This window comes from Zootoca vivipara, chromosome 12, assembly GCF_963506605.1.
Source record: "Zootoca vivipara chromosome 12, rZooViv1.1, whole genome shotgun sequence".
Lineage (NCBI taxonomy): Eukaryota > Metazoa > Chordata > Lepidosauria > Squamata > Lacertidae > Zootoca > Zootoca vivipara.
The window spans coordinates 35,118,412-35,132,125 of record NC_083287.1 but is presented as its reverse complement, the minus strand read 5'-3'; the positions used below and the strand labels follow the sequence as shown (position 1 = coordinate 35,132,125).

The 13,714-nt window shown below is 43.0% G+C and overlaps 1 protein-coding gene across 1 annotated transcript in view; it reads left to right on the top strand.

Moving 5' to 3' along the window:
* CUBN (cubilin) overlaps positions 1 to 13,714 on the top strand; it is a 138,948-nt gene that overhangs the window by 75,692 nt on the left and 49,542 nt on the right. Inside the window, exons 30-33 of the mRNA XM_035129760.2 lie at positions 625 to 806; positions 8,765 to 8,939; positions 9,906 to 10,087; positions 13,133 to 13,289. Coding sequence (XP_034985651.2) covers positions 625 to 806; positions 8,765 to 8,939; positions 9,906 to 10,087; positions 13,133 to 13,289 — 696 coding nt within the window. The remainder of the gene's footprint in view (positions 1 to 624; positions 807 to 8,764; positions 8,940 to 9,905; positions 10,088 to 13,132; positions 13,290 to 13,714) is intronic.

Below are 13,714 nucleotides of genomic sequence, written 5' to 3'. Positions count from 1 at the left end.
ACCATCGTTGCCCGCCCTGCCCCCAAAACATGCACCGACCCCCAAACGTGTGCCACCTCATTGCGCACAGCGTGCCCCGCCCTCAAAACGCACACCCCGCCCCCAAAATGCGCACCACGTCACTGCCGCTGCTGTCTGGATCGGTGCCTGAGTCTAAGTAATGGACTGGATAAGGAACAACAAAGTGAAGCTCTATCTAGATAAGACTGAGACACTGTCAGTGGGTGGTTCCTCTGTCTGGATGAATTGAATGCATCCTGCTCTGAATGGGGTTAGCCTGGGCTTCTGCACACCACCAAAGATGGAATGTTTGTTCTGATTTAGTGTTCATCTTAAGTTGGGTGGGGTAAAAATAAAAATAAAAATTAAAAATCCTTCCAGTAGCACCTTAGAGACCAACTAAGTTTGTCATAGGTATGAGCTTTCGTGTGCATGCACCCTTATGTATGATGGAGATGATAAACTCTTTTATGATTATTGTTTTCTGACTATATTTTTAACTTGCTTATTTTGTTACTGTATTTTTACCCTGGATGCAAATCACTTTGGAACTTTTTGTAGTGGAAAGCAATATGTACATTTAACAGAAACTGAAACCTAACTGTTCCGCCTACTTTTTTCCAGGGTGTGGTGCAGAGCTTTCAGGAACATCTGGATCTTTCCATAGCCCAGGATATCCAAACAAGTACCCTAACAATAGGGAATGTCACTGGTATATTCACACAGCCCCAGGTAGCAGCATTCAACTCACCATAGTGGAATTTGACGTTGAATACCATTCAAGTTGCAACTATGATGTATTAGAGGTAGGTGGCTTTTATTAGGGCGGGAGGGATGACGACTCAGAACCAGGTCTTTTTACTGACTAGAGTTTCATGAATTAAAAAGAATCTGAAACATAATCCTGACAATATGGATATGTCCCAGTTACCAACCCCCTCTATTAGACACCTGAACCTGAGATGCAAACACACCTGAGAAGCTGGTGTTTTGTTTTGTTTTTTGCATGATGTACCACAGAGTTTTCAAATCCATTGATAAAGACTACCTCTTTTCTCAAGAGAGTTCATATTATCTTCTTGCTGTCCCCCAGATTAGAAGTCACATGTTCCTAAAATGACTCATGTAAGCTGATCAATCTGAAAGATATCCCTACCTAAGGGGGAACAGGGAGTCTTAATTAACTATCACTGTATGAATCTCTCTTCTTCCGCATCTCACCCTCCCTGTAAAGCCCCCCCCCTCTCTGTGTGTGTGCTGTTGTCTTACAGAAGTGTGCTAGGACATCATGATCACAGCACAGTGAAACTACTGTTTTTGGAAAAAATTTCTCAGAATAATGGAAAAAACACAAACTGTTTTACTGTTGGCTGTAGTGGTTTCAATTCAGAACTCTCTTTTTTGAAAGGCATTTCAACCTATTTTGAGGGACTATTTTGAAAGTTTAAATACTGGTGACCTAGGTAGCCTCAAGGTGTTTCTGCTTGGAACAATGAATTAACCTTGGAGGCCTCCTAGAGTTTGGCCAACCCACTCTCCTTCCTGCTCTTTCCCCCCTTGAGCTTCGGTTGTTTCCATTTCCTCTGCCTCCAGCTTTCAAGGTCCATCCTGCTGCTGTGACCACTGTCTCCCTCTTTCTGTCTGGACTCCTTTTCTGTCCCTGCAGGGCTCGTGGTGCCATCTTACGTCTAAGCAAGCCAGCATTATGCTTCAGTCAGGCAAGGAACAGAAAGGAAGGTCATACTTCACAACCATTCCTAGGTACACTGTTATTATGACAATAACAGTAATAGCTAGTTCTGGTGTTGTACTAGCATGATCTGTGGGGAATAGAGGGAGTAAAAGTTTCTGCCTACTAGCTATGATTTTAGGCAAGCAAAATAGTAAATCGGAAGATGGAAAAAGTAGGCTAAAGTAGATTAAAAGAGGAATCCCAGTAAAGAAGATTGAGGTGGCCTCTTTAATGAGCCTGGAGATGAAAGAGCAGAGAAATTTGATATGAGGATTGTGATAGTAGGAGGAGTCACTGACGGGGGTGCTCTGAAGATAGGAGGCTTCAGAAGACTCAAAGGGTGAGAGATGAGCTGACGATGTGCAACTGAAGAGAACAGCTCCATGGAGTCATGTGTCCGTTCCTGGGTGCCTCGTCTTTAGAATAGCATTGACAAACTGGGGCATGTTCAGAGGAGGATGCCTAGGAGGGTGAGAACCAGGGCCGTCTTAAGCCTATCTGGCTCTGTGGTGCAGGGACCCCCCGGACGCCCCCCCCCCCCGGTCTGCTTAGCCTGGAGAGGAGGAGAATAAAGGAAGTGAAATATACTCGGAGTCCTGCAGTGATTTCATGCTCTTTATTGCAGCATGTAAAACAGTGATTGGATTCCCCCTCCCCCAAACCTTTTATATATATTATTTACACAATGAGTCCCGTCTGATTGGCTGATTCTGCTTCCCTTCTGGAGCCTGATTGGTCTGCTACTGCAGGCTAATCAGTTGTTGCATTCTAGGATCCTACCTGCCTATTGTTCTAGGATCCCAGCTTAGTACATAACAGGAAGAGATGATAGCACTGGAACTATGCAATCTCCAGTGTAAGACCAGACCCCTCCCACTCTTTCCATGGAACTGGTTCTCCCCCAGCGACACTTTGCAATCACCCGCATCTGTCATAATTACCATGTTATGATTGCTTGGCAGAACTTTCAACTCGCTGACCGTTTCTCAGTCCTTCAGCACAGCAACACCAAGTTGGCATTGCAGTTTAGACGTGAAAGAGCTTTGCAGCATCCTTTCCTGCTCCACCTCACCCCCCCCCTTCTGTACACTATATTCTTCTCCCTCCTTCTCAACCTCCCTCTCAGTCCTGCAAAGCAGGATCAAGCTGCATATTCCCTTCTGCCTGAACCTCTCTGTTCAGGCAGGGGAGAACAGTCAGATCTCAGCAGGGGCCAGTTTTACCCATTGAAATCTGCACCACGAGGATGGCCAGCCACATGAAATGGCCTCTCTCTGTTGCTCATAACTTTGGAATGCCGGTTTGATTGTCACAATAAACGGAACTAGCAGAGCAGAAGCAAATGGCAAAAGCCAGACTAAAACCACGGGCTTTATTGATCTGTGCTGCACCCTCTGTGTGATCTGTTGGAAGAGAGCTATTCCCCCCCCCTCTCTCCATAGGGGTGTTCCGATTTATGAACAGCTTTTTTTCATTCTATTCCAGCATATGGCTCTTCTGCATGGACCACACCCCAATATTCTTCTAAGCTTCCCGCAGCTTTTCCCCCCCTCATGTGGGATTCATGTGGTAACAATTGGATGTTTTTCACCCCCTTTATGGCCAAAACCAAACTTTTTATAAAAAAAAATAAAATGAAATATTTCTTTTCTGTCATGGAAACAGTCTGGCTTGTCTCTGCTCCAGCCTTTGTGAAAGCATCTGACGAATTGGCATCCACAGCGAAAGGCGTGGGGGGGGGGGGGGAGAAGCCACTCCTCAATCACTTGGCTTTTGAAATAGCCTTTGCATTTTTTGAAACTGTACAAAAGGCAATTGTGAAACCAGTGGTTGATGCAAAAGGGCATTGAACCAATTAAGGACCAAGCGAGAGGCGATGACTCAGATGTACAGCTCCTGCTCCATCTTTTAAAACTTTTCTTTTGAAATAGCAGCCTTGTAGGGCTGGGGGAATCCAGATTGGAAGCAGGGTGTGGAAAGGGGAAGTTTACCCTTTCTCTTTCTTCAGTTTTCCAGATAAAAATCACCCTCACTGCTGTTTGCCATGATAAGAAAAATACAAATGTATTGCACCCTTCCTGTAGGGGTACACCCACAAATAATCAATTTCTCTCCCCCCCCCTCGGCCTTTGATTTGCAAGCAATTCAGCTGCTTTTAAGGGACTGGGAATATGTGGCCTTCCAAATGTCATTCAACCACAACTCCTATCACCTTTGGTCACTGGCCATGCTGGCTAGGGTTTATGGGAGCTACAAGTCCTAACGACAACTGGTAACCCATCGTGCTTTTAAGATATTAGGACTGAGACCAAGTAGGGCATTGTGGATGGAGGCTTGGGTCCAGAGCCTTGCAAATGGAGTTCCACTCATGCAAGAGGGCTTTCACATTTCCCCCCTTCCTTCTGTAGCCTCTTGGGCCAATCAAAAGCTGTTCTTGAAGGCTGGTGGACTTTCCAAAAATGGCATGGGATGGGATTGAAGTGCTGTAACTGGGCAGGGAGTCATTAGAAACCAGTGTGTTATCTGTTGGAACTTGGCTACTGATTCAGGCTCTGGAATGGTGTCGGTAGCATAACAAGTTTTCTTAACCTGGCTATGTACAGCTTCATAGCAGGGCACTTAAAACAGGCGCACAGCAAGGACTCATCTCACATTATTGGCCAAGGGAGCCGGCGTACAGCTTCCAGGTCATGTGGCCAGCATGACAAAGCCGCTTCTGGCGAACCAGAGCAGTGCACGGAAACGCCTTTTACCTTCCCGCTGCAGCGGTACCTATTTATCTACTTGCACTTTGTGCTTTTGAACTGCTAGGTTGGCAGGAGATGGGACCGAGCAATGGGAGCTCACCCCATCATGGGGATTCGAACCGCCAACCTTCTGATCAGCAAGCCCTAGGCTCTGTGGTTTAGACCACAGTGCCACCCGCATCCCTTTTACTAGTAGTAGAAGTATTACTACTAGTAATTGGAACCCTTGTACAGTAGGAACCTCACGCACAGGGGAGGCAGTTCCCCGCTGAAGTGGAGGTGGCAGATACATGCAACACACTTGCCAGCCCCTCTCTGCTTTCACCCAAGCCGCCGCCACCACTGTCATGGTAGCCTAAGGTGTGACACAGGTGGAGGAAGGGAGCAAGCAGCTGCCAGGTAGATTCATGCAGCAGCGCACATGTCTTTTGGTGCTGTGCTTCCACACAAGCCAGCTGACTTGTGTGGCAGCGTGACACATGTCCCGATTTTCAGCTGAGAAATGTTGGAGCGTATGCAGGCATTTGATGATCTGTACACATAAAGGATTCAGGTGTCCAAGTTCGCTTTCTCCGGAACCTTCTAAGGTGATCAAGAAAGCTTGGCATCATAACAAGCCCTTCCTTCACCCATTGTATAACGCTGCCCACCATGCCCTGATTGGCTGTGATGATAGTGCAGAACATGGGAGGTGCCTTATATACAGTGGTACCTGGACTTATGAATGACTCGACATCCGAATTTTCCACTTACGAATGGGGCAAATGGCCGCACGCTTACGAATTTCTCGACATCCGAACGGAAACCACGGCGGTTTTAGATGGGGTTTTTTCGACTTACAAATTTTTAGATGGGGTTGCTTCGACTTACGAATTTTTCCATTTCCAATGCATTATTTCCAATGCATTCCTATGGGAAATCGCGTTTCCAATGGCGCTTTTCGGCTTATAGATTTTTTGACTTACGAAGGTGCCTTCGGAATGGATTAAATTCGTAAGTCGAGGCACCACTGTAATAGGCTTTATAGAAATATGGAAGTTCCATACTGGGACAGGGGTGGTGCTGAGACGAGCAGGTTGGCTCTGCCCCCGCACCCCCATTGCCCTCCCCAAACTGAAGGCCAACTATTTAATAAAGATGTCCTTTTAACAGCAGTTCCATTCATTTCTGTAATAGCCACACCATGTTTCAAGAACCGATAGGACAGAGGAGTGATTATAAGTTCGAATCACATGCCCTTTCTCTAGTCGAGAAGCCAAAATGCTGCTACTCTTTCAAATGAAAGCATATATTCTGACCTTTGAGCCACTAGATTATCTGTATACATTTTGTGGGGTGTGTGGAATGTCATGGTTCAGTGACGGCTTATTATTTTACATTCTCCATTATTCAAAGCAATGGAATTGGAGGGGCTGCCCTGTTCTTTCCACTGAGTATTTTCCTTGGGAAAACACGGGAATGTTATTTTCTATAATTCGTATAGGAAAGGCATGGCAGGGTGGAGCACATCTCATTGTGACAGTTACATTCAAATAGAATGAATCAAAAGGAATATTGTTGAGCTATATCTAGGATTGATGGCACTGATTCACTTTGCAAAACATCTGTTCATGAACCTTAGCTTAGGAGTTGGAAAGAAAATCCCTTTGGGGGTTTAAATATGCAGCTGACTAAATGGACAATTGAGAGGTGTTTGCAGCAGTTCTCAAATTATTGCCACAATATCAGGGGTACAAGGTTTATTAAATTATGAAAATGAGAATGCTGAGTTGGGTTTTTCCTGATTTTCTGTGTGAGTATAATCCTAAGTAAGAGACAGTTGTTATCATCATAATCTCTTTGTACTGTATTTATGTTCACAAACAGCCACAAACTATAGCAGTTAGGGCAGGAGTACTCAACATAGTGCCTTCAAGATATGGTGGGACTGCAACTCCCATCAGCCTCAGCTAGAATGGCTACTGGTCAAGGACAATGGGAAATGAAGTTCAGTAGTATCTCGAGGGTACTACTTTGGCTACTCCTATGCTGGAGGATAATTTGATTACCAATGGGCAGATGCACGCCATAAGCTTAAAGCACATGCAAAGTGTGTTTAAAGCACAAAACTTCCCTTAAAGAATCCCAGGAACAGTAGCTTCTCCCCTTGCCAAACTACCAATTCCCGAAATAAACAGTAAATTGCAAGAACTCGGGCCAGGAGGAAGATGAATTTCAAGTAAGTCTTCAAAGGGTTTTATTTATGTAATGATGAATTCAAATAGGAATTCATTCCAGTATGATAGTGAGGCAAATAAAAATAAATTCCAGTGAAAAAATCCCAGGACAAGGCCCTGTTTCGACAATTCTTCATCAGCAAGGCAAACATACTTGGTACACTCTGACCATTAAAACATTGCTGATGAAGAATTGTCGAAACAGGGCCTTGTCCTGGAATTTATTTTTATTTGCCTCACTATCATACTGGAAATGATTCCTATTTGCATTCATCATTACATAAATAAAACCTTTTGAAGACTTACTTGAAATTCATCTTCCTCCTGGCCCGAGTTCTTGCAATTTACTCTTTATTTCTGGACTTCACCAAGAACTCCACTTTCTACAGAACTACCAATTCCCAGCACCCTTAATAAACTACACTTCCCAAGATTCTGTTGGGGAAGTCATATGCTTTAAATATGTGTTGAATGTGCTTTAAGTGTGTGGTGGTGATCTCTGCAATAGTTCCCTTGGAGCATTTGTCTGAACTTGCGGGGGTTAAAAGTGTTGAGAGAACACAGGGGCACGCATGAAAACGCCACCCACTCATGTTCCCAGGCTTGCCAGCTCCTCTCAGACATTCACAAAGGTCCAATGGGGGCTTCTATATGGCCCCAATGAACACACTTAGAAGCTTCTGGGAACCTTTCTTTCCCAACGCATGTAAAGCATTGCCATCACTTTGGATCAGAGCCACACTTTTAGCCTCACTCCCAATGTTCCCGCTCCTTTCTCTTGCCCATGACACAATCTTCCATGACACAATCAGGAAGCCCATCCAGGATGGGGCTATAAGTGTAAAAAAAAATATCCAGGCAACTCCTAGAATCAGAGCTAAAAATATTAATTTCAAAACATTGCATGATTTATTTATTATTTGCATTTGTCCAGCATCTCATAACATGAGATCTCTAGGCGACATACAACAATTAGCTTTTTTTAAACGAAAGTAACATAGAATAGCGCAAAAACAGACACAACATAAAGATCCCAAATAAAACGAGACAATAAAAGCCATGCAGCTCATATTAAAAAAGCTAAAAAGAGCTGAAACCTGGCCAGCTACCACTAAAACATGGACCAGTAGCAATAAAGCAGGCATAAATAGGGATGTCAAGTTTAATATAACAAAAATGTTTAATATTACAAAATGTTAAAAGTTGTTAAAAGGCCTTGGAGAGCTTAAAAATCTTTGCTTAGCTCGGAAAATATGTTAATCTGAGACCTTTAGCAGGTGATGCATTATACATTAATCCACGGCATTTAACTGTTCCTACTGAAATGTTACAGAAATATTAAAGCTGTGAACCTGACAAGTTTCTTCATAACTGACCTGCCATGTAGGGCAGACCAGCATCACCCCAAGGCCTAGAGGCTGAATGTACCCTGATACACACTTTTTGTGGCCCTTGTCTTTCCGCATCTTTATGGGGAAATCTTCTAAAGCCTATTCAAGGGCATCAAAAGTGGGACTAGAGGTGGGAGACTGTCAGGGCATGTGTCTATATTGAATTGAATGTGACTTATTCTCAGGTAAGTCGGCACAGGATTGAGGTTTGGCTATAAATGGATTGTTACAAAATCCTCTACATGATTTGCAGGATGTAGGAGAACACATGAGCTCTGCACAAATGATGGATGGCCCAGGGCGGCTGGAATATTCAGAGGAATGTCATTTAGCCTCATTCAATTACGTACATTTATTTTGACTTCCAGTTTTTATTATTCTTATGAAATGTTAAATCTACTTTCTTAATGGGACACAGTGGTACCTCGGTTTACAAACACAGTTGGTTCCGGAAGTCTGTACTTAAACTGAAGCGTACTTAACCTGAAGCGAACTTTCCCATTGAAAGTAAATGGAAAGTGGATTAATCCGTTCCAGATGGGTCCACGGAGTACTTAAACTGAAAATACTCAAACCGAGGCGTACTTAAACCGAGGTATGACTGTAGTTGCTTTTGATAGTTGTTGCTTCCTCTTTAAAAAGCAAGACTTGCTTCTGCTCTTTCTATTCTCTTTCTAGATCTACGGTGGGCCTGACTTATCTTCTCCCAGGTTGGCCCAACTGTGCACCCCCAGATCGCTACAAAATCCTCTACATGTCTCTAGCACTGGAAATGCAGTTTCAGTCCGATTCAAGGCAGACAGATTTTTGAATGGAAGGGGCTTCAATGCCACTTGGCAAGAGATACCTGGAGGTGAGAATGATTGTGTGTGTGTGTGTGTGTGTGTGTGTGTGTGTGTGTGTGTGTGTGTGTGTAAACTACAGTTCCCAGGATTCTTTAGGCGGGGAATCGTGTGCTTTAACTTTGTTTATTTATTTTATTTGTTTTCAACAATTTATATACCAATTCCTTAAAATGTTCTTTAAATATAGGGCCTGCGAGCAGCCAAAGAGGCAGTGTAGAAGACAACACCCCAGAGTTATGTCGAACTCCAAATTCTCCTAGTATGCTACAACAATACTTAGTACAAGTGTGGCGCCATGGAGCTAGCTCATTCTTCCTCTGCTTCTTTTTTCCCTAAGTTTTACCCATGATCATTGTAATTAGAGATGTGTTAAAATGACAATAAGCAGTTGCCCCGGAGAATGATGGGATGCGCAAGGGTTGAGCTCAAAGCACAGCATTTCAGCATATTTTTAACTCAAAGAATTGCTTCGAGTTGGACCCCTAAATTCACAGAATGATGGAGTTGGAAGGGACCTTGGGACCTTGGGAGGGAGCGCCAACTCGCTGTTCACCTCAGGCAGCAGAATGCCCCAGGCCAGCGCTGGGAGAGACACCTAGTTGTCCAGGCAGTGGAGAGACACTTCCCTGTCTAAGAGCCTGTGCTGTGTCCTGAGGCTGCTGCACATCATGTAACCCAGAGAAACTGAGGCCATGCACAATCCCACTCCTACCCTCTTGCCAGCCAGCCAGCACAATGGGCAAACTTTCATTGCCTTCTTCGATGCCCACCAAAGTGCCCATTAGTGGATCCCGTTAATGAAGCTAGGACTGTTGTTTCAATTTCAGCCTAATAAGCAGGACAGCATTTATTTCTGGAGTCAATGGGTTTGCCGATACATTGCACTACGTACAACATGTAGCGCAGATAGTCATTTGAACTCTCTGTAAAATATGCAGGTTTCTCCAATGGGCATCCGTTACCTTCACTTCTAGGTTGCGGAGGAGTTTTCCAAGCTCCAAGCGGTGAAATCCATTCTCCCAACTATCCTCAGCCTTACAGCAATAGCAGTGACTGCTCTTGGGTCATCCGAGTCGATGGGGGCCACCGTGTTCTGCTGAACTTCACAGACTTTGAAATAGAATCTCATCGTTCATGTAACTATGACTATGTCGCAGTGAGTACTGAGAGATTATTAATTTTTTAACGAAAAAGAAAAATACTTTCCCATGTCTCAATGAAACTTGTCCACACACCACCAGCTGCTATTTGCCTAGGAGGGAAGCTGCTGTGAGTGCAAATAACAGCTTGGGGAGAAATTTCTGTGGGAAATTCCTCTGATACTTATTCACAAGGGCGCTACCCAGGATGCTAGTGGAGTCACGTGCATGTGTACACGCAGTAGTTTCACCTGGATGTTCTTGCAAGAATAGCACTTTCTATCTCGGTACCAATGTTCAAAATACGAGCCATGTAAGTTATATGCATGTTGGAAATGCAATATCATACCATGGTCCTGGTCATTTGCTTGATGAGCAAAATCAAAGTTTCTGTTTTTTTAAGGGTCATTTCTAAAGCTACTGTACATGTTGGCAGACTTATTGGAAAAATTATAATGTTTTAGGTTCTAACAACCACAAAAAGTACCGAGCAAACTGAGATTTGCTCTGTGGTCTGCAATACCAGTAAACTATGAGTCATTCTCTTCCAACAACTGGAACCGATTAGTTTTGAGTTGTGTTTCAATTTAGGAATATAAGCTAAGAGAATAGAATGCAGGCCAACCTGGAAAGCTTTAAGCAATATTTCAAGTCATCAGGAAATATTGTTGCCCTCCAGATGGTGTTGCACTCCAACTCCCATCAACTTCACAACCAATGGTCAGCTCTTGAAGTACAAGAGATGGCACACGAAACACCACCACCACCCCAGTGCTAGACTGGGAAGAAAGGAGACCTCACCCAAAAACTAAGCAATAGTAGCTATCCTTTCCTTCCAGTCTCTCCACCCTGCATGTGTGTGCATGCAGGCACACACACAAAGAGAGAGACCTTTTCTGACTTAATAATGTATCCATGTTTCTGATTACCCAACGATGCTTATGCAAAATGCATATGGGTGGAGTATTTGTGGTAAATTGCACTGTTTGCTGTTTCCAGGAAAGCACAGTTCTAAAAAAACACCAAACTGAATGTACCAATTTCTGTACATTTCACTCATGTGTTTTGTAGCCATCCCATCTGAAGCGGCATCTTTGGTCAGGCTTTCCAGCATTTGGAGACGATTAGGGCATGAGCTCAAGAACATGAGGCACTTTTAGGGGAAGCGAGGAAATCTGGTTGCTGTAGAAAAGTGCATTATGCCCAACTTCCAGATTCTCTCATTCTTCTGTCTCTATCCCTGCAAAGAAGAAGAAGAAGAAGAAGAAGAAGAAGAAGAAGAAGAAGAAGAAGAAGAAGAAGAAGAAGAAGAAGAAGAAGAAGAAGAAGAAGAAGAAGAGACGAGAGAATGAGCATTGCAAAATTATGACATTTTGACAGTCACAGTTTGCTGATAGTGAAGGGGCCTGACTCATCCCATTGTGACTTTTACCCACCAGCTCCACACATGATGAGATTTGCAATTTATCATGCCTCTTGAAGAAACTCAGTTTTCAGTGGCGTTCCAGGATGTGGCAAAATCTTACACACCACATAAAGTTCATTCTGAAAAAAAAGGTTTATTCCACAAAATAAGATGTAATTCTCCACTGACTTTCCCTATTCGGTGACAATTGCCAGAGGGGTAACTGAGCTCAGCTAGGATCACACTGCTGCTTACTGTGTACTCACTGCATTTCCACTGCTGGGTTTTTAATCTGTGTTTGCACATCATTCTACAAAATGCATATGCATCTTGCAGTATGTTATAAAACGCTACTGTTTGGGGTATTGTTTTTCAAACCAGTTTCACGCCAATTGGAATCCTTAAGCTATTTCTCTCTCCCCCCTTATTTTTATTTATTTGTTTGGTTTTTCAGATTAAAATGTTACAATCACATATCAAACATAAATAATAAAAACAAGATTCCAAGGAATCTCCTGGGCTTCCACCCTCTCCTTTGTGGGTCCTATTATTAATCATTTCCTCCTGCATCTTTTACATCTCCATTATATCCAAAACTCACCATTAAACTATAAGTGACATTCCAATCCTACTAACGATTTTAACTGCTTACAGTTAAGATCATTTATAAATTTCCCCTGGAATCCTTAAGCTATTCCTAATTGATCTCTTGACAAGGTGTGAAAACCTTTGCATAGGTTCCCTTCCCTTCCTTGTCAATGCCCACTGGTCACAAACAGAAACTAATCTGACACTAATGACATAGCTGCCAAGTTTTCCCTTTTCTCGCGAGGAAGCCTATTCAGCATAAGGGAAAATCCCTTAATAATAATAATAATAATAATTTATTATTTATACCCCGCCCATCTGGCCGGGTTCCCCCAGCCACTCTGGGCGGCTTCCAAAAAAACAGAAATTCTAAAATACAGAAATCCATCAAACATTAAAAGCTTCCCTAAACAGGGATAACTTGGCAGCTATGACTAATGAAGCCACATTGATGTGAACAGCTGTGGGGTGTGTGTGTGTGTGTGTGTGTGTGTGTGTGTGTGTGTGTGTGTTATGAAACACAAATTTAACAAACAAATAAATACAAAATAAAATAAAATAGAGTCAATTGAATTCAGTTTGTACCTGTACTGTGCCCTTAGAAATTTTCAACCATGCTAAAAATGCTAAATAGCAACACATATCAGCTATGGCACCTGGTAAAGCCTCAATTTCAGCAATATTTCTGGCAGCTTCCAGACTGCCACTATTTTGGCGTGGGATTCAATCACATCCTGACAAATTCAGGATGCACATTGAAGGCTGATTTGGAGTTCCTATGAAACAAACCCTCTTCCCCAAGAGACGTTTTGCAATAAGGAAAATTAAGTGTAGGGTAACACTTGTTTGATACTACATTGTATAATCTCCCCACAAACAAATTTCAAATATCACATCTGAAACCTGGTATTAGTACAGTACATGTACAATTCGGATGTAACTGGCTATTTTTATTTGCTGCCCAGACTATGGTTACAACATTCACATAGTGTGTATTTTCGCCTTGGTAGATAAGCCATGCTGTTCTGAAGTTCTTAACCTTAATCATATATACTGCTCTGCTATATAGGTATTTGATGGTTCCAATGCTGAAGCTCCACTTCTTCGGAAAGTTTGTGGGCAGCAGAGACCTTCTCCTATCCTGTCCACCCAAAATACCATATTTGTACGGTTTCGCTCTGACAGCACTGTCCATCTCAGAGGCTTTAGGGCTCAGTTCACTGAAGGCAAGTTTCTCACTGTCATGAATATATTTTAATTCTTGGCCTAGCTAGGGTTACTTCCAGACTGGGTGTTTATTGTGTGGTCAGTTCTCATCATGCATGCAACACGATACAATTGCTATCTATATGCCAGCCTGTATCTCCCTTTCTTAACCTTTCAAGGAAAAACCCAGTAAGTTAAAAGAAAAGAAAAGAAACATTGTTGCTAACAACCCGGCTGCAATATCCTGGCTTCCCTCAAAGCTTTCTTTAGCTCAGCAATCTAATTCAGAGGAAAGCAACCTTTTGTCAAACTATTAAGAGTCAGAAACAGTTGCTGATGTACCTAGAAATCTAAGTCAGTAGATTGCAAACTATCTTCTGCCCACCACTGATGGAAGTGGATATTTGACCATTATGGGAAGTGATTTGGGGAGATTCCAGAAAGC